The 21835-nt window shown below is 43.6% G+C and overlaps 1 protein-coding gene across 5 annotated transcripts in view; it reads right to left on the reverse strand.

Moving 5' to 3' along the window:
* The window catches only part of LOC134354999 (choline transporter-like protein 3), a 474552-nt gene that overhangs the window by 164199 nt on the left and 288518 nt on the right, over window positions 1-21835 (reverse strand). The window contains exon 1 of one of the 5 annotated variants that reach the window (XM_063064616.1): window positions 7716-7843. The exons of 3 other annotated variants lie outside the window; for them this stretch is intronic. In XM_063064616.1, coding sequence (XP_062920686.1) covers window positions 7716-7739 — 24 coding nt within the window. In that variant the 5' untranslated portion in view covers window positions 7740-7843. Of the gene's footprint in view, window positions 1-7715; window positions 7844-21835 lie in introns of those variants that run through there. One more of the 5 variants, XM_063064615.1, reaches the window with a different exon arrangement.

Consider the following 21835-nt stretch of genomic DNA (forward strand, 5'->3'; position numbering starts at 1 on the left):
GAAGATGGGGAGAAACCGGACATCTGGGGAATGGAGGAGATGCAAATGAGGGCAGCATCAATGATGTAGGAAGCAAAAGTCTGTTCTTTGAAGGAGGAGGACGAAAGAGTCTCTTGTGCCAAGATGAGTCCACCCTTTGAGTAGAAGAGCAACACCTTATATTCTGTCTGGGTAGCCTCCAACCTGGTGGCAAGAGTATCAATTTCTCCTCTTGTAAACAAATTTCCCCTCATCCTTCTTCCTCTGTTCCCCACACTGACTTTTTTCCCCTTCTCACCTGCCTATTAGTTCCCCGTGTCCCCTCCTCCTTCCCTTTCTCCCATAGTCCACTCTCCTCTCCTATCAGATCCCCTCTTCTTCAGCCCTTGACCTTTCCCACACACCTGGCTTCACCTTTCACCTTCCAGCTCGCCTCCTTCCCCTCCCCCCACCTTTTTATTCCAGCATCTTCTCCCTTCTGTCTCAGTCCTGAAGAATGGTCTCGGCCCGGAACGTCTCCTGTCTATTCCTTTCCATAGATACTGCCTCAACTGCTGAGTTCCTCCAGCATTTAGTGTGTGTCGCTTTGGATTTCCAGCATCTGCAGACTTCCTCATGTTTATAAAGAGGCTTTGTTTGTGTTTGGGATGGAATAATAATGAAGAACGATTGTTTTTTCAAAATTCTTGTTTATGTTTGTGTTTGTTGACACAAGAGCCTGAAGATGCTGGAATCTGAAGAAGCAAGCAATCTGCTGGAGGAACTCAGTGGGTTGAGCAGCACTTCTGGGAAGGAAAGGAATTGGATCAACACCCTGCATCAGGAGTGGGAGGTGTCATACTAAATCGCTGAACCATCCTGCAGCAGACAATTCCTTTCCTCCCACAGACGAGACACTGCTTAACTGACCGAGTTCCTCCAGAAGATTTTTTGAAACTCCTGCCTATCTTTGTTCAAGAGCTTATGTTCAATTTGATTCTCTGTATTAACAACGCTAAAACTGGAGACTTCAGGAATGTGCCTACCTGTGGTGAGCCGCCCCGCTCAAATGAAATGTGGGCATTGTGGCAAAGCCTGCCCAGGGATCAGAAAAATGAAAAAAAAATTCTTTTTTCCCCATCTGTAGTGGTACAACAGTAAGTCAGTAAAGATGAAGTGAAAGAATGCATTACCTCATTACCTCAAAATGCATTTTTTTTTCTTTTTTCATGATTTTTCTCTAGTTATTTTCTTTTCGTCCTGTATTATTCATTGGTATCCTACATGATTGGGAGTTTTGTCAATTTATACTATTTGGTTTTATAATTACTCATCTTAAGTATAACAATGTATTCCAAACAATTTTGTATTATTGCTATGTTATGTTTATATTTTATGAAACTAATAAAAAGATTGAAAAAGAAAGAAAGAATGCATTACCTCTAAGATCAGGTATTCTCTGCCACACATTGCCCTCACTTCATTGTATCCCACAACGGGCACTCCTCCTCATTCTTCACTTCCACATCATTTTGACTTTGAAGTTGCTAACAGCATGTCCTGACTCTTTGGCACCTGATACCTTAGTGAGTGATGTACCAGCAGTGTCAACTTCCCAAACAATGATAGGCAAGTCAAAGCTGATGATGGCCAATGCTACCAAAGTGCAGAGTCAAACTATCTGCTGGATCACATCAGTCCTGATGCAAGGTTTTGACAAAAAACATTGATAAAACATCCTTTCCCCCATAGATGGTGCTCGACCTGCTGAGTTCCTCCAGCAGATTGTGTGTTGCTCCAGATCCCAGCACCTGCAGTCCCTTGTGTCACCACAAAAGTGAAAACAGGATCCTACAAACATACAGGTAAGGCACGGGGAAGGAGCAAGGCATTCTGGTCCTAGGGTCTGATCTGTTGTTCAATGAGATCATGGTTGATCTTCAGTCCTGACATCACTTCCTGCCAAATCCCTGTATCTCCCAGATCCTTTGATATGTGGAATATCAGAGAGAAGGTACAGACCCTGAAGACTGAAGACCCACACAGAAGGTTTCAGGAACTGCTTCTGTCCAATTGCCATTGGATTTCTGAATAGTCCATGAACTCATTGACACTACCTCACTATTCGTCTTTGGCACTACTTATTTCTTCTTCACTGTAACTTGTAGTAATGTTTATGTCTTGCACAGTACTGCTGCCACAAAACAACAAATTTCATATCTCAATGGTAATATACAGTTGTTCTGATTCTATCGACCTTGGGTCTGAACAACTCAATGATGGTGCCTCCACACCCCTCAGGGCAGAGGTTCATCACTTCTGAGTGAGCACACCTCTCTTCATCTCAGTTCCAAATTGTCTACTCCCTGTCTGAGTCTGCAAACCCTCAGTTAAGGGAAGCTTTCTCTTGGTGTCTACACTGTTAAGCCATCTGAGAACTTTGATTGTTTCAGAGATCAGCTCTTATCCAAACACTTAAGAAAGCAGTTTAAACTATTGTATCTCCTTGTGTGGTAGACATACCATCCCAATAACCAGCCTGGTGAATCACTGCTGTACTCCTATACCAGGTAGAGTACATCTATTTCTTACGATAAGAAAACCAAACAAAATTTTAAAGAAAGGATCGAGTGCTTTCCCAGCATATATGATGAATAAACTCTTCTTGGACTTCCAGCCTGGTATAAGTATCAATTAAAACTGATGTTTCAATGATAGTTCTCCATCTTCCTCAGGGATGATGCCTGAACATATCTAGTCTGGAGGTATTCATACCCCATAATCTGTCTCCCATTCCCCCCCCCCCCGGATTGGTTAGTCCTCATCCAATCAGATTTCCACTGTCCCACTTTGTAATCGAATTCCAGTTCTTACTTAGAGCAAGCCTTTGTCTTTATTAAAATTGTTTTCCTCTGGTTTTATTTCAATTGCTTCCTTCATCAGGCAGCCCCAAAAGCAATTGACGTGGCACAGTAGTTTTGTGTCATTGAAGTCAATCCTATGGCCATTGCGAATACAATATTCTGCTACCATCGATTTCTCTGGGTAACCCAAACGGATACACCTCCTGTGCTCCTTGATGCGGGTTTCCACCGTGCGTCCCGTCTGGCTAACATACTCTACTCCGCATTCACAGGGAATCCTGTAAACACCAGCCCAGCTGAGTCCCAGCTCATCTTTGACCCACATAAGCTGCGACTTGAGCTTCCTTACGGTTTGTGAATGTTATTAATCTGGAACTTCTTCAGGATCCTGGTGATCCTTCCAGAAACCATGGGAATATAGGGAAGACAGGTGGGTTCCTCCTCGTTGTTAGGTTTCCTGGTTTTTCAGTCAGCCCCTTTAAGAGCCCAATTGATTTCATTCACCTTGTAGCCATTCTGTAGGAATATCATGCATAAGTGTTTTATTTCTTTAGGGAGGCTCTCTGGGTCCAAAATAGTTTTCATACTGTTAAAGTAGAAAGAACCGCTCTACATTGGGAGGCATGATGGCAACTGTTATTGTTTGTTGAGGTACGAGTCCATGTGAGTGGGTTTCCAAAAAAATGCCGTGTCCGAGGCTATTGTCCGGTTTCCGTTTTATTACAATGTGGAGGCAACCATTCTTCTCCATCTCAATCGTCAATTCAATGTTTGGATGTATGCTGCTCCGATGGTGGAGTGCCTGGAGTCCACGAGCCCACACTGTGAAGGTGTCATCAATGTATCTGAAAAAGTATTTGGGGCGCAAGGGGAATGAACTCAGAGCCCTCTCCTCAAAGTCCTCCATGTAGAAATTAGCAATCAACGGTGACAAGGTGACACGGTCACTCTGTCCCTTTGTTCATTGTAGTTCCCTTTATAGAGGAAGTACGTCAATGTAAGGGTGTGTTCAAACCTTATCAACCCTTGACTGTAGGAGGACTAAGCTGTCGGTAATGGGAACTCTCGTGAACAGGGACACCACATTGAAACTGACCATTATGTCCTCCAGGTTCAGCTGAATATTTGTTACCGTTTTAATAAAGTCCGTTGAATTTGTGATTTGTTGCTCAAAGCCCCCAACAAAGGGAGACAGGATGGACATTAAATGCTTAGTGAGGTAGTCAGTCGGAGAACCTATTCCACTGATGATAGGCCTCCGGGGGAACCCTCCTTGTGCATCTTAGGGAGCCCGTAAAGCCTTGATGGTACAGGTGCCAGAGGCAGAAGCGTCTTGCATATGTCTGCTGGCAATCCGGATTTCTTCCGTAAAGCAGAAGTCATCCTTACAATTGAATCCATGGGATCCCGCTGTAGAACTCTGAAGGCGGGATCACCTAGAATCTGTTGGCCTTTCCTGTGGTATTCCTTCGAGGACATCAGGACCACTGCATTTCTTTTGTCCACTGGTAAAATCATGAAGGCCGGGCTTCGCCATAGAGGGCGTAGACCCAGCGAGTTTCCCCGAGGAAGTAAGATGATTATGCATGATGTTTAGCACAAGCACGTCACAAAGTAGGTTATTCACAGTGACGATTAGATCTCCTGCAGTCATGGACATATGTTCAGAGGGATGCAAGCAGAGATCTGTTGGAACAATAGGCGAAGACTTGGAGCATCAGAACACACTCAAGAATTCCAAGACAGAGGTGGAGTTGGATATGGGATATAAGTCTGCAAAGACAAGGGCCTTGGAAAAAAAAACTGTTGTGAGACAGGATGGTGAGAACAAGTGGTGGACAGGTGAGGGTAGCTAGTGGGCCTCATACCCCACTGAGATAGAGGCATGCCTGTTCTAGCAGGCAAAGTCAGCAAAGCCGGACTGGGAGGATGAGACCCGGTTCTGCAATCCTCCAGAGGGCATGGCGAGGCACAGAAGATGTCATGATCATCCAGTGCATCCAAGGAATGGCGAGGACGAATGCTTGGCAAAAGACAAAAGGAAAGTTAACCACTCCAAATGTTAAAAAGCCTGAGGAGGTAGAAAAGGAAACTAGGTGGCAAACTGCTTTGCGGGGACAGGATCAAGTGCGTCAGAAGTGGGTCACATGGAAAGCCTACGAAACTAAAAGAAGATTCTAAAGGAAAAAGGTGACAAAGGAGACTAAGAACAGGAAAGGTGTCCAAGCAAATGCACACATCAAGACAAAACATTCACAACCTACTGGCAGTGATGGGGGCGGATGGGGCAGCCCATGTAGGAGCAGTAGTGCTGAAAACAAACCCGAATTTCCTATAAGTGCCTGCCGGACACTATGGTGAATTCCCCAGTCCTTCTGCAGACTTGTGCATTCCGATCTTTAGCATCAATCTTGCAGAGTTTCAATTGAACATCTTATTTGAACAACCATAACTCCAGTAGTGCAGAAATCTCTGCACCATACCCGAGTACTCCAGATCTCTGTACTCAGGTCTCCAACTCCCCAGACTTGTCTCCTAGAGTACAACCCACCAAAACTCCCACTACGAGGGGTGATTGATAAGTTCATGGCCCAAGGTAGAAGGAGTCAATTTTGGAAAACCTAGCACATTTATTTTTCAACATAGTCCCCTCCTACATTTACACACTTAATCCAGCGGTCGTGGAGCATACGGATCCCTTCTTTGTAGAAGTCGGCGTCTTGGACCTCCAGAAAGTGGTCCACAGCAGGGGTGATTGATAAGTTCGTGGCCTAAGGTAGAAGGAGATGAGCTATTAACTTCAAACTTTCTGCATAATCACTCAAAGAGTTGAACTGTAGATGCATGCAATCAGAGCTGTATAACTCATCTCCTTTTTCCTTAGGCCACAAACTTATCAATCACCCCAGCTGTGGGCCACTTCTACAAAGAAGGGATCCGTATGCTCCACGACCGCTGGACTAAGTGTGTAAATGTAGGAGGGGCCGATGTTGAAAAATAAATGTGCTAGGTTTTCTAAAATTGGCTCCTTCTAACTTAGGCCATGAACTTATCAATCACCCCTCGTATTTCAGAATCAGACCTTATTCATGATGAAAAAAATACAAACAAATATTGCAAAAGCCCTTTATATTCTTTGTCAGCATATTGTATAATGTAAACTTTAGAGAGAGGGGAAAGAACAGAAGAAATTCAGCACCTCCCTGTTGACCATTACCAATTTTATTGATGCACAGTGGAAAGCATCCTATCCAGATGCATCATGGCTTGGTACGGCAACTGTTCTACATATGATCCCAAGAAATTGCAGTTGCAGAATTGTGGCCACAACTGAGCATGTCATGGCAACCAGCCTCTCCTCCAAGCACTTTGTCTATCTATACTTCTCTTTTTTTTTTGTAATTTATTTTTTATTGAATTTCATCATCAAACAACTACTTCTCATTGCCTCAGTGAAGCAGCCAGCATAATCAAAGACCCCACACCCACCCTAGGCATTCTCTCTTCTCCCCACTCCTGAAGGGCAGAAGATGCAAAAAGCCTAGCAGTACCAGGTTCGAGGACAGATGAGAAAGCCTGCAGATGCTGGAAATCCAAAGCAACCCATACAAAATGCCAGAGGACCTCAGCAGCTTGGGTAGCATCCATGGAAAGGAGTACAGAGTTGATGTTTCTCACCTAGATCCTTCTCCAGGACTGAGGCAGAAGGGTCTTGGTCCTGATGAAGGAGCTCGGCCCGAAACGTCGACTGTTTACTCTTTTTCATAGATACTGCCTGAGCTACTGGGGTTCTATGTGTGTTGCTTTAGGTTTAAGGACTGCTTCTACAGATTGTTTTAGAGTATTAAATGGCCCCTTGGTCCATTACGATGGACTGGATCTCACCATCTCTCCCCTTGATCTCACAATCTCTCATTATGATCTTGCATATTGTTTATCCTGCACTTCCTCTGTTGTTTCTACACTTTTCTCTACTTTAGTCCTATCCGTGTAATGATTTGATCTGTATAAACAGTATGCAAGACAAGCTTTACACTGTATCGCAATCAATAATAATAATGCACTATTGCTATCCCATGACCCCAATGAGGCGATACCTTTTTCATTGTTCGACCCACCAAGACTATCGACGTTTTGGGCAGTGGAGACCCCCTCATGCTCCACCCGGCACCTTTTACGTGGCAAGCCTAGACCAGGGCAAATGAGCCATTAAAATCCAAGTGCAATATAAGGAATTACATGTGATAGATTCCTGTAACAGGCGCTGCTAATAGCTGAGAGCCGATGGTTCGAGTTCTTGTTTGCTTTGGTAAGTAAAACATCCTTAAAAAGCCAGCGGTTTCAGCCCCCGCCAGGCTTTCAGAGTTTCCGTTCCAAGCCGAACCTATTGCTGAGCGAAAGAGCTATATATCTTTGGCCCCTTAGTTACGGATCTCTCTAAGTGAGCACAGCTTGAATTAAATAAACATTATACGAATAAACAAACATTTTCTGCAGAAGTAGAAAAGACAAATGACGGAACGCCCACAGTGGTTGTGATTAACTCGCCGTGGGCCAGCGCCCCTCATTAAAGCACACACTTGACCGTATAATCGGCTTTTCACCCACTCGCCTCTCCTCCAGGGCGGCCCCGAGCTCATTAAAACAAAGACCAAGAGAAATCCTGACCCCCCCGAACCTGCTGCAGTTCAATAGTGTATCCTGGGATCCGAAATCAGTTCCAGCGGCGGGGACTCGCCCTTCGCAATTAAATTGAGTTTAAGAACATGATTTAGCTATCACTTCGCTCCCGGTTTGTGCCGGCTTAAGACACTGAGATAATAAGCAAACTCTGGAACAAAGAAGCGGGGCTCGATGAGGAGGGTCCCTGCCAACAATTCGGGTCATACTCACCTCGTACTGGCCACAGCAGGACATCCCGAGGCCCAGGAAGGTTTGAGCAGCAGCTGTCAATCCCAATTAGCGACAGAGCGAGTGAAGTTTCTCCTAAACTTGCTGTTGCTGTTTCCGCCGCCACTGCCCCTGCTCACCTGCACGGCAGGGGGCGATGGTGAGCTCAACGAGCTTCTACCCACCTTCACCACCTGGAGTACAAAGTACCACATGGAACACCCCATCTACAATCCATTGCTACTCCTTTCACACACCAGCAGGCAAACCAACCAATTCCTGTCGGTTTGCAGACACAGTTCTTTTGATTACATTGTTGATTCCTTGTATAAGGAATGAATAATAAACTAATCGCAATGAAGTTTAGATTCATTGACAGAAGGTTTTGGAATTGGGATTGGTATATTATTATCGTCACGTGTGTGTGTGTGTGTGTGTGTATATATATATATAAATAACGTTTGTTAAAGACTGCAGTCTCATGACATAGAGACCCTTCCCACCCTATTCATTATATGTATATCATATAGAATCATTTACAATAGTACAGCACAGTACAGGCCCATCGGCCCACAATGTTGTGCTGACCCTCAAACCCTGCCTCCCATATAATCCCCCACCTTAAATACCTCCAGATACCTGTCTAGTAGTCGCTTAAACTTCACAAGTGTATCTGCCTCCACCACTGACTCAGGCAGTGCATTCCACACACCAACCACTCTCTGAGTAAAAAAAACTTCCTCTAATATCCCCCTTGAACTTCCCACCCCTTACCTTAAAGCCATGTCCTCTTGTATTGAACAATGTTGCCCTGGGGAAGAGTTGCTGGCTGTCCGCTCTATCTATTCCTCTTAGTATCTTATACACCTCCATCATGTCTCCTCTCATCCTCCTCCTCTCCAAATAGTAAAGCCCTAGCTCCCTTAATCTCTGATCATAATGCATACTCTCTAAACCAAGCAGCATCCTGGTAAATCTTCTCTGTACCCTTTCCAATGCTTCCACATCCTTCCTATAGTGAGGCGACCAGAACTGGACACAGTACTCCAAATGTGGCCTAACCAGACTTTGATAGAGCTGCTTCATTACATCGTGACTCTTAAACTCTATCCCTCGACTTATGAAAGCTAACACCCCATAAGCTTTCTTAACTACCCTATCATCGGGGGAAGTTACCACTGGGGATGAGACAGCGCTGAAGGGGATGGGGAAGGGGATCAGTCAACTATGTTGGTAGTTGACCACTTCTTGCTCAAAAGGATTGAAGGCTAGTTATGATTGGACATGTGTTTAAGGTCACCAAGAATATTGTCAGCGATGGAGCTGAGCTGGCATGCACAGCAAAGGTGGAGATAAATAAATACTTCAAGAGTTTTTGAGAAATTGAGGGTAAAGGGTAATGGGAACAGAAGGACAATTAAGGCCACTATTGATTAGTATTGAACATATTGAACTGCAGCCTCAATGTGGCCTACCCCAGCTAATATTTTCTCATGCTATTGTGTGCACAGACGCCCTTTATCTTGTTCTGGAAACTGTCGGCACATTAGCACCATTTAAAAGGTACTTGGACAGGTGCATGGATAGTAAAGGTCCTAACATGGGCAATTAGAACTAGTTTAGATGGAAATCTTGGTTGGCATGGACCAGTGGGGCCGAATCTACAAATCAATGAATATACTGCCCTTCTAACTCTGTGCACCTTATTTGGTAAATTGATTAATTATTATTGTTGTGTCCAATCAGAGGTAACTCACTCACCTTTGGTCCCCTCCGGACACTCAGCTCTCACCTGTGACTCCAAGTAGCTGTTTGCATGCGACAGCGGCCACTCCCTGGTACACCATTACCACAGACAGGCTAGACCAGGTGAGGGTAGCCGGCGGCCTTGTACCCTGGTGAGACAGGGACGTGCAAAGTCAGCTTCGGCAAACTGGTTGGACGAGACCTACAGTGAGATCCAACAGTCAGGAAGGCAGCGCTGCAGTGCTCCACAGAGTGCAAAGGGCATGTCAAGGTCATGGTCATCCACTGCAACCAAGGGAGACCCCGGTTTGTGACGCTTGCTTTTACCACTGGGCTTGGACTTCTGACGTGAAGAGTGCGGGACTGTGCCAATGCAACGGGTTTTCCACTTTAAAAACTCTTCCGCACAGGTTTCCTGTCATTGTCCAATATGATGAACAACGACCGTACATTGTAACATGTACTGAGATAGAGTGAAAAACTTTGGTCTGCGTGCAATCCATAAAATGATACAGTTACAGAAGAAGTGTACTGCAGGCAGACAATGAAGTGCAAGGTCACCACAGGGTAAATTGTGACATCAAGAGTGCATCTTATAGTTCCAGGGGACCTTCAATAGTCTTATAACAGCAGGGTAAATATTCTGGATCGCCACCTGCTCTGTGTCACCTATGTGCACTAGACTGTCGACATCAGAAGCACAGAAACATAGAAAACCTACAGAACAATACAGGCCCTTCAGCCCACAAAGCTGTGTCGAACATGTCCTTACCTTAGAAATTACTTAGGGTTACCTATAGCCCTCCTATTTTTCTGAGCTCTATGTAACTGTCCAGGAGTCTCTTAAAAGACTCTATCATGTCCGTCTCCACCACCGTCACCAGCAGCCCATTCCAAGCACTCCCCACTCTCTGCGTAAAAAAAACTTACAACCGACATCTCCTCTGTACCTACTTACGAGCACCTTATGACTGTGCCCTCTCGTGCTAGCCATTTCAGCTCTGGGAAAAGGCCTTTGACTATCCCCATGATCAATGTCTCTCATCATCTTATACACCTCTACCAGGTCACTTCTCATCCTCCATTCCTCCAAGGAGAAAAGGCCGAGTTCACTCAACCTAATCTCATAAGGCATGCTCCCCAAACCAGGCAACATCCTTGTAAATCTCCTCTGCACCCTTTCTATGGTTTCCACATCCTTCCTGTAGTGAGGCGTACAGAACTGAGCACAGTACTCCAAGTGGGGTCTGACCAGGGTCCTATATAGCTGCAACATTACCTCTCGGCTCTTAAGCTCAATCCCACGATTGATGAAAGACAGTGTATGCTTTCTTAACCACAGAGTCAACCTGCGCAGCAGCTTTGAATGTCCTACGGACTCGGACCCCAAGATCCCTCTGATCCTTCACACTGCCACGGATCTTACCATTATTACTATATTCTGTCATCATATTTGACCTACCAAAATGAACCACCTCACACTTACCTGAGTTGAACACCATCTGCCACTTCTCAGCCCAGTTTTGCATCCTATCAATGTCCCGCTGTAACCTCTGACAGCCCTCCACACTATCCACAACACCTCCAACCTTTGTGTCATCAACAAATTTACTAACCCATCCCTCCACTTCCTCAATCAGGTCATTTATAAAAATCACGAAGATTAGGGGTCCTAGAACAGATTCCTGAGGCACACCACTGGTCACCGACCTTCATGCAGACTATGACCCATCTACAACCACTCTTTGCCTTCTGTGGGCAAGCCAGTTCTGGATCCACAAATCAATGTCCCCTTGAATCCCATGCCTCCTTACTTTCTCAATAAGCCTTGCATGGGATACTTTATCAAATGCCCTGCTGAAATCCATATACACTACATCTACTGCTCTACCTTTATCAATGTGTTTAGTCACATCCTCAAAAAATTCAATCAGGCTCGTAAGGTACAACCTGCCTTTGACAAAGCCATGCTGACTATTCCTAATCAAATTATGCCTCTCCAAATGTTCATAAATCCTGCCCCTCAGGATCTTCTCCATCAACTTTCCAACCACTGAAGTAAGACTCACTGGTCTATAATTTCCTGAGCTATCTCTACTCTCTTTCTTGAATAAGGGAACAACATCCGCATCCCTCCAATCCTCCGGAACCTCTCCTGTCCCCATTGATGATGCAAAGATCATCTCCAGAGGCTCTACAACCTAATTGTTTAGTTGTTTTAATATGGAGGCTAACAACTACCCAGAGTGAATAAACAGAGAACCTCTGCCAACACTCATCAGGTCAGGCAGCTTCCGTGGAGAGAGATGAAGGGTCTCACGAATGGTCATTGGGCTGAAAAGTTTTCTCTCCACAGGTGTCTGGCCTGCTGAATGGTTACAGTAGTCTTTGCCTTTTTTAGGCAATCCTGGAGTTTGCCTACTTCCTGTGCTGCAGAGATGGTCCAAAACATGGACATCACTGTTTGATTTTTGTAGTGATGATTAGCTATGCTGGTAATTCCAGGAATACTTTTCTAGAACATAATTTGCTTGGAAAACTGGAGAGAAAACAAATAAAACAATAAAATAGAAAACATTGGAAGTGCTCAGTAGGTTGGGGAGAACTGTAGACACAAAAGTGATTTATGTTTTCAGTTGAAGACCTTTCATAGTTAATGACGAGTTTGATTTTTGTCCTGGTGGAACTAGATCTAAAGTAGGAGAGACAGTTAATTTGAAGTGAGAAGCTTGGAAGCTGCAAAACCTACTGTACACTCAGTGACCAGTTTATTAAGCGCCTCCTATATCTACTAAAGTGGCCACTGTGTGTATGTTCGTGGTCTTCTGCTGCTGTAGCCCATCCACTTCAGGGTTCGATGTTTGTGTATTCAGAGATGCTCTTCTGCACACCACTGTTGTAACGCGTGGTTATTTGAACTACTGTCACCTTACTGTCTGCTTGAACCATTTTGACCATTCTCTGACCTCTATCATTAACAAGATGTTTCACCTACAGAACTGCCACTCACTGGATGTTGTTTGTTTTTCGCACCATTCTCGGTAAACTCTAGAGAATGTTGTGCGTGAAGATCCCAGGAGATTAGCAGTTCCTGAGACACTCAAACCACCCCAGCTGGCTCCAACAATCATTCCACAGTCAAAGTCACTTAGATCATATTTCTTCACCATTCTGATGTTTGGACTGAATAACAACTGAACTTCTTGACTGTGTCTGCATGCTTTTATGCATTGTTGCAACTACACGATTGGCTGATTAGATATTTGTGTTAATGAACAGGTTTATAGGTGTACCTAATAAAGTGACTACTGAGTGTATAAATGGGAAAGGGTAATGGAAGATTAGATTTAAGACACAAGGCTAGCACGAGAGGCACATGTAATTAAAATTCTAGAGGTGCAATAAAAAAGCCCTTAATGTGCTCTAGTGCTTAGCTGGGTAGTACTGGGGTGTGAATAGGAGGTCACGCAAACAAGTGTATATTGCTTTAATCAGATCGTACTTTGATTGTGGATGTGTTGCTTATGGATCAGCCTCACCTGCAGTCCTAAAACCCCTAGATAAAGCTGAAGCTCAAGCATTGAGATTACGTTGTGGTGCTATTGAATCGTCCCTAATTTCAGTATTACTGGTAGAAATGGGAGAAGTACCTTTACATCTTCACAGGTTAGAGTTAGTAATGGTTTATTGTGTAATGTAAGAGAACATAAAGTTGGTCATCCAATATTGACAACATTAGTAGAGTGTTGGGAGCACTGTATTCATAAGGTCTTCAGTGTTGGGTGGATGGGGAATAACCGGGCACAGAATCTTGGGTTGTTATGGTCCCAGGGTACCCCTTTATTTTGGTCCTCCATGGTTTTCCCTTTGCCTGTGGTTGACTTGGGCGTTCAGGAGAAGATCAAGATGAGGAGTGGTTGTTTATCAGTGGCACAGGACGTTCAGCAATATATGCAAGGCAGATATGATGGATTCTTACATATTTACACAGATGGTTCAAAAGATCCAGTGACAGGTCGTTCAGGTGTTTCTGTTTCTCTTCCAAAGTTTCAGGTGACTATGAAGAAAAGATTATCAGACAAAGTATCAGTAATCACATCTGAGACGGTTGCTACCATTTTAGCCTTGGAATGTGTCGAAGAATTATGCCCTGATTCTGTGCTCTGATTCATTCTTGGTTTTGACATTTATTAAAACAGTTATTTCAAACTGTAGGGCAGACACTGTTCTTGAGATTGGACAACACATGTTGAAGCTGCAGGGTCTAGGCTTGTGTATCCATTTCCTATGGGTACCTGTCCATGTTGGGGTTGAAGGAAGTAAGGTGGAAAGCTTTCTAGTCAAGCAATCAATGAAAATTAAGGATGTAGATGTAGTGCTAGCTTTGCATAAGGGGGGAGATGGCAATCAGGAAAAGAAAGGACAGCATTTATATAAAATTCAGAGGATGGTGGAACCCAACTGGGAGATGGGTATAAAAGGACGGAAGAAGTTATACTTACACATTTACGTATTGGACATATATAATAATTCTTTGTTCAGAATTATTCCTTGTTGAATAAATCCTTAAACACAAGGAAATCTGCAGATGCTTGAAATTCAAGCAACACACCCAAAGTGCCTGTGGACTGACGAATGGTCTCGGCCCGAAACGTCGACTGTGCTTCTTCCTATAGACGCAGCCTGGCCTTTTGAGTTCCTTCAGCATTTTGAGTAATTCCTTGATCAGAATTAATATGCATGATACAGGCATTTTTAGGGAGTTTTCAAGAAAAGGTCAAGATTAAGATTAATTGTATATCCATGGCCCAAGTAGTTCAGTAATACACAGTATGCAAGACAGATATTCTGGCTTCTTATGTATCCATATAGATAGTTCAAAAGCTCCAGTGACAGGTCGATCAAGTGTTTCTGGTTATGTACCAAAGTTTCAGATGACCTGGCAGCTGAAGGCATGGTTGCCATAGGTGGGGAAGTTAATTTAAGGATGAGCAAAACTCTAGGTTCACAGAGGAAGGCAGATGCCAGGACTGGAGGGAATGACAAAGATTTTGAGGAATATTTAGAGTAATCCCATACAAATATTGAGCCACAATTAACATTTTTCAGGAACCCCATTATGGCATGGCCATGAAATCCATTGAGAAGGCAGCTTAGTTTCATCAGGATTGTTGCTGGATAGGAGGAGATTTGAGGACTCTGTTCACTGCAGCAGCAAAACAAAAGAGATTTAATAGAAGGTTTCAGTTTATGAACAGATCCAATAACATTAAGTGGACAATACTACTTCCTCTGTTTGAGAAACAGTAATAATGGATTATTATTTTAAGACTGTAATTGAGAACCAGGGAGAGATGTAAGGAGATACTTTTTTATCCAAAGGGTGTGTTATTGGCTGAGATCATTGAATCCTTTAGCCAGAACAGAGGGACCTCGGAACGTGAGTGCATAGTTCGCTGAAAGATACATCACTATAGGTAGTGAGGTTAAAAAGGCATTTGGCACGCTGGCCTCTACAAGTCAGGGCATTGAATATAGGGGCTGGAAATTTATGTTGCAATTATATATGATGCTGGTGTGTTGTCTACAGCTTCAGTCAACCTGTTATAGTAAAAATATTATTAAACTAGAAATCTGTATTGTCTGTGGTCTCCTAATGAGGAAGACAAGGATCCAATTACAGAGGGATGTTCTGTACAGTATTGTCATAGATCTAGTTACAGAGGGATGTTCTATAGAGTATTGTCATAGATCCAGTTGTAGAGGGATGTTCTGTATAGTATTGTCATAGATCCAGTTACAGAGGGTTGTTCTGTACTGTACTGTCATAGATCCAGTTACAGAGGGATGTTCTGTATAGTATTGTCATAGATCCAGTTACAGAGGGATGTTCTGCAGGGTAATGTAGTAGGTGGAAATTGGCATATTTCCCAACCACCAACATTGAGTTCGGGTCTGATGTGATGACATAATTACGTGAAGCTTTTTTTTTACCGGAGTTGCTTTATATAATATGGTTGAAGGACAATAAATGAGTTGTTATATTTTTTCTTAAACATTAAGTACCTCATGCCATTTTATTTGTGAAAACCTACAGTACAGAGGCCCAGCTTTTGAAGCTCCTTGAGTAGTAGATAAGGGCTGATGCTGTTAAACGCTGAGCTGTAATGGATACACTGCAGCCTAATGTATGTTCTACTGTTGCCTAGGGGCTTCAAAGCCGAATGGAGAGCCAGTGAGATTGTGTTCACTGTAGACCTATTGTGGTGATAAGCAAATTGCAGCGCATCCAGGACCTTGCTCAGGCAGGGGTTAATTCTAGCCATGACCAAACTTTCAAAGCACTTCATCACGGTAGAAGTGAATGCTGCCAGGCGGTAATCGTTGGGGCAGATGAACTTGCTCCCTTAGGCACTGGTACGATTGGTGCCTTTTTGAAGCAGGTCCAACTGCATTCAAGTTGCCATACCCAGACTGTGAAGCACCCAGTCAGGATATTTTCAACAGTACATCTGTAAAATTTTTTTTTACAATATTTGGTGACATCCATCCATTTGAGAGAGCTAACAGGGCTTTGGTTTAAAATCTCACTCAGAAGAGAGTAGTGTAGAAATGGGCACTGGTAAATTAATTTTTGTGCTCAGGAATCTGGAGTAAGGTTTGAGTCGTTGGCCTTTGACTTAGAGGTGATTGGTACATCAGACACTGGCATCCTGTCTATATAAATGGTGACTCCCAACTTATAGGGGCTGCTTTGCTTCTTAAAGCAGCCGGTGCATGGTACATTTCATCCTTAAATGTTACAAGCAATGAGCAGCTTAAGCACTGATTCTCACAGGGATTATAATGGTTGCTTGAGAACAGGGTAAAGAGTTTGCTTTAGAGATTAGTTTGGTTTAAATTTTGTTCATTTAAGAGGATTACATGTAAATTTCAAATATTACATTCTTATGCAAGCTTGTAACTCCAGATTCTTGGATGCCAGGTGAAATGTGAGTCATCTTTATTAGTAAAATGTAACGTGACATTCATCTATGTTGGGTGCAAGAAACATCAAAGCAAAATCAAACCTACAAAGTAGTCAAAGAAATGTTTGTGCACTCAGGTTATCCATGATTTCTGGTCTGTTTGATTAAGTAGATCAAAGATAAGTTTTCCACAAATTTCCTGCATTCTTGAATCCTTTCTATAACTTGGGAAACAAATAATATTCTCACGGTTTATCTCATTATCAGCTAATGGACGCAAGTTGTAGTGGTTTAGTTACATATTATGTTTTCTTGGCAAGAGAGTTTTGTACATGCATTAAATGCATCTATTCTCCATCCCCCAATGAAAGCAGGATTTGGAGAAATTAGATTGCATATTCTAGGGTGGTTCAAAATATGTAAAACCTACATTCTCCTCAAAGATGGTGGGTTGGTGCAGTAGCAGAGTGGTGCTTTACAGCACCAGTGATAGGTAGAGCAATGCCAGAGTCAGGGGTGGAGGGTTCAATGCAAGCCCATAGAGGTGGGGCGTAGAGGTTTTGCTGGCTGGTGGCTGTGCAGAGCCTACTTTCTCCTTGGCATTACGGGGGCTGCAAAGAAAAGAACCATCAGGACCATCACAGAGGCTGCTGAGCGAGCCTCCAGGTGGCTATGGATCAAGACGGTGTGACTCGTGGACCATTGCTGCTGAGATCACAAGCCAGGGCCCGATCAACCCTGGCTGGGTCACCAGGGCAAAGGTGTCTGATGTTGAAAGACCTGAAGCACCTGAGGACCTCGGATTACGTCACTGATGGTGTATCTCAACATCTTAGGGGTTCAATTCCCACCACTGTCTGTAAGGAGTTTATACATTCTCCCCGTGGCTGTGTGGGTTTCCTCCGGGTGCTCCGGTTTCCTCCCATATTCCAAAGACGTACAGGTTGGGGTTAGTAAGTTTTGGGCATGTTATGTAGGCACTGGAAGTGTGGCAACGCTTGCAGGCTGCCACCAGCACAACCTTGGACAGTGTTGGTCGTCGACACAAATGAAAGATTTCACTGCATGTTTCAGTGTACCTGTGACAAATAAAGCTAATCTTTTACTTTAAAAGATCATCAGAATTACTGGCATTTACGAAAATCATGGCATCTGTAATGCTGTGATGTCTGCGAGTAAATCTAAGTCTTTGTTATCACTTGCCGGCATAGAAACATTTTCCCTCATGTCACCCCCCAGTTTCACTGTTCATCAGCCTTCGGCTAATGAAAATTTCAACTGTTGCAACCCACCCTGGTGGAGAGAGAACATGGAGCTTTGGCCTACGTTCACACTTCATGAGGAATCCAGTGTTATTGTGCCCATCAGTGGAGGCAGCCATGATCTCAGTATCGGAATCACAATCAGAATTAAGTTTCCCATTACTGGCATGTCATGAAATTAGTTGTTTTATAGCAGCAGTACAGTGCAATAGATAAAAACACTATAAATTACGATAAGAAATATATATATGCATATGAAATACATATATATAAATTATATTAAATAAATAGTGCAAAAAGAGAGCAAAAATGGTGAGGTAGTGTTCATGGGTTCATCGTCCATTCACAAATTTGATACCGGAGGGGAAGAAGCTGTTCCCGAAACAATGAGTGTGTGTCTTAGAGGCATCGCCTCTTGAAGGTATCCTTGATGCTGGGAGGTTAGTGCCCATGATGGAACTGGCTAAGTTTGTAACTTCCTGCAGCTCTTTCCAGTCCTGTGCTGTGGCCCCTCCATACCGGATGGTGATGCAACCGGTTACAATGCCCTCCATGGTACAGCGGTAGAAATTTGCCGGAGTCTTTAGTGACCTGCCATGTCTCCTCAAACTCTGAATGAAATATAGCCACCGCATGCTGCAAAAGGATCAGAATCAGGTTTAATAGTGCGCATGTGCCGGTCGTGCAGGCAGCCTGTTACAGCCGTTCCAGATCAGTATTCTTACTTTTTAACTTACGTTATGTTTTATTTTTTTTTTGGACGGTAACATGTCGAAGCTGCATCCTCTCTAACATGCTGGTAGAGAGAGTTTTATTTGGGTTTTTAGTGCTGGAAATAGTTACATTCTGACACGTCTCATTAGCGGGACAGAAGCATGGTAGCATTGTTTATTCCAGGGACCAGCTGATTGATCTTATGCAGCCGGTTTAGCGAGCACAGCGGCGGACACCTCTGCTGAAATCTGGAGGAAAACACACAGAGGATGCAGAGGGGGATGACAAAGTCGAGGAAAGAGGACCGGGTCGAGACAACAGAGACTTATGGAGAAGAGGAGTTCGGTGGGTAATAAAATGGACAAGTGCACAGCGCTAGCCAGACGTCAGAGAACATTTCAGGAGTGCAGTGTTATGTGTTATACTGGAACGTGGCTGCACGTGGACATACCCGACCAAAACTTTTCCATGGAGGGCTTCCAGACCGTTCGGGCTGACCGGAAGTGCACTGAGAGCGGTAAGCGTAAAGGAGTTGGGTGCTTACTGTTCTGGTTGACAAAAGATGGTGCAATCCGAGTCATATTACGATCGAGGAATGTGTTTGTAGACCGGGTATTGAACTTTTTGCTGTTGGACTCCGGCCATATTCCACTGAGATACAACACTGGGCGGCACGGGAGGTCACTCCTGCCAGTGGCCATCGAACTTTGCAGCTCCTCCCGTGGAGGGTCAGGCACCCTGAGCCAATAGGCTGGTCCTGGACTTATTTTCCATCTGGCATAGTTTGCATATTGTTGTTTGATTGTTTGTGGTTTTTGTATTGCTATATTTATGCTCTATTCTTGGTTGGAGCGGCTGTAACGAAACCCAATTTCCCTCGGGATCAATAAAGTACATCTGTCTATCTATCTATCTAATATCACTGGCATATGTTGTGAAATTTATTGTTTTGCAGCTGCAGTACATTGCAATACATAATAACATGATTGTGAACACAGCCCAGCACATCACACAAACCAATCCTCCGTCCTTGGACTCACTTTACACCGCACGCTGTCGGAGCAGTGCTGCCAGGATAATCAAGGACACAACCCACCCAGCCAACACGCTTTTCATCCCTCTTTCCTCCGGGAGAAGGCTCAGGAGCTTGAAGACTCGTACGGCCAGATTTAGGAACAGTTTCTTTCCAACTGTGATAAGACTGCTGAACAGATCCTGACCCGAATCTGGGCCGTACCCTCCAAATATCCGGACCTGCCTTTCGAGTTTTTTTTTGCACTATCTTACTTTCCCTTTTCTATTTTCTATTTATGACTTATAATTTAAATTTTTACTATTTACTATCGATTTGTACTCCAGGGAGCGTGCAGCACAGAACCAAATATCGCTGTGATCATTGTACATTCTAGTATCAATTGTTTGGTGACAATAAAGTAAACTAAAAATGTAATATAAAAAACTATAAATTACTACACACACACACAGACACACACACACACACACACACACACACATATACTGTATGTACATATACAGTATATAAATTAAATAAGTACTGCAAAAAGAGAGCAAAAGGAAAAGAAAGACAATAATAGTGAGGTAGTGTAAATGGGATCATTGTTCAATCAGAAATCTGATGGTGGAAGAAGCTGTTCCTAAAACATTGACTGTGTGTCTTACCTCCTCTCTGGTGGTAGTATTAAGAAGAACGATGGGTGTCTGGGGAGATGGACATAACAGAAACTTTCAAATCTACTTTTAGCCCTTTCTTTCGATGAGGCCAACAATAAAGTCTTCAGATCATCCGTCCTGTTGTGATGTGCCATCTCTGAAACACATAATTCTGCTAAATCTGACCGTTACCTTTCCAAAGCTCTCGTCCTTCCTAATGTGACGCCCTGAATTGGAATCATACAACAACTCAGCTTTTGGTGTATTTTTACCACAACCGCCATTTTTCTTCCGTTTATAAGTACTGTACCAGTGTTCCACATGGCCTGCTCACTGCTTTCAAACACCTCTGGCACCTTTCTTCTTGCAGCATGCATCACTAAGGAGTCTCACCATCTGGGTCATGCCCTTACCCGGTTACTATCTTCAGAGAGAGGAGCTACAGGAGCCTGAAGACACATACTCACCGATTCTAAATGTTTTCTCCTCTCTGCAATCAGATTCCCGAATGCTCCATGAACACTCTCTCTGTTCCTTTCTTTTGCACCGTGTGTTGAATTTGTAATTTATAGCAATCTTGTGTCTTTGCACTGTACTGCTGATGGAAAACAACAAGTTTCACATTATACAAGACAAGGAATCAGAATCAGGTTTATTATCACTACATACGTTTTGGAATTTTTTTCTTTTTTTGGCAGCAGTACAGTGCAATAGGAAGCGAGCAAGCAGCATCATTGTAGACCCATCACACCCTGGACATCACCTGTTCCAACTCCCTCCTTCTGGTAGGCACTTTAGATCACTGTATGCCAGGACAAATAGGTACAAGAACAGTTTCTTTCCGTATGCCATCAGTCTTATGAACACGTGACTTTTAGTCTATTATAAACCAAGTCCACCTGTACATACACAGGTATACCTCATTGTATATAGTTCATGATTATCTGCACTATTGTTTTGTTTGCTTTTTGATTCTGTACAGCGAGAGCTCAGGGAAACCGGCATCAAATTCCCTGTACGTGTCCACATACTTGGCGATAATAAAGGATTCTGATTCTGATTCTGAAAAAGAATATACAACAGTTTTGGACTGCCCAGCACAATCCTTGCTGATTTGATTTCACACAAACAATGTATTTCACTGTCTGTTTCAATGTGCACGTGACAACTCAAGCTAATCTTTTAAAGATCTTTACTGGTGAAAAAAAAAGAGAAAAATAATCAGCTAGTGATCATGGGTTCATGAATCATTCAGAAATCTAATGGCAGAGGGGAATAAGCTGTTTCCAAAACACTGAGTGTGTGTTTTCAGGTTTCCCTGCCTCCTCCCTGATGGTAGTAATGAGACAAGGACGTGTCTTGGATGGTGATGGTCCTTAATGATGGATGCTGCCTTCTTGAGGCATCGCCTTTTGGAGATGTCCTCGACGGTGGGAAGGCTTGTTCTTGTGACAGAACTTGGCTGAGTGTACAACCCTCTGCAGCCTTTTCCTACCCGAGCATGGGTGTCTCCATACCAGACGATGATGCAACCAGTCAGAATACTCTCCACAGTACGAGGGGTGTTTGCTAAGTCCGCGGCCTAAGATAGAAGGAGATGAGTTATACAGCTCTCGTTACACGCACGTGCAGTTCAACTCTTTGAGTGATTATGCAGAAAGTTTGACGTTAATAACATCTCCTTCTACCATAGGCCACGAACTTATCAATCACCCCTGCTGTGGACCACTTTCTGGAGGGAAGGGATCCGTATGCTCCACGA

This window comes from Mobula hypostoma, chromosome 12 (genome assembly GCF_963921235.1).
Source record: "Mobula hypostoma chromosome 12, sMobHyp1.1, whole genome shotgun sequence".
Classification (NCBI taxonomy): Eukaryota; Metazoa; Chordata; class Chondrichthyes; order Myliobatiformes; family Myliobatidae; genus Mobula; species Mobula hypostoma.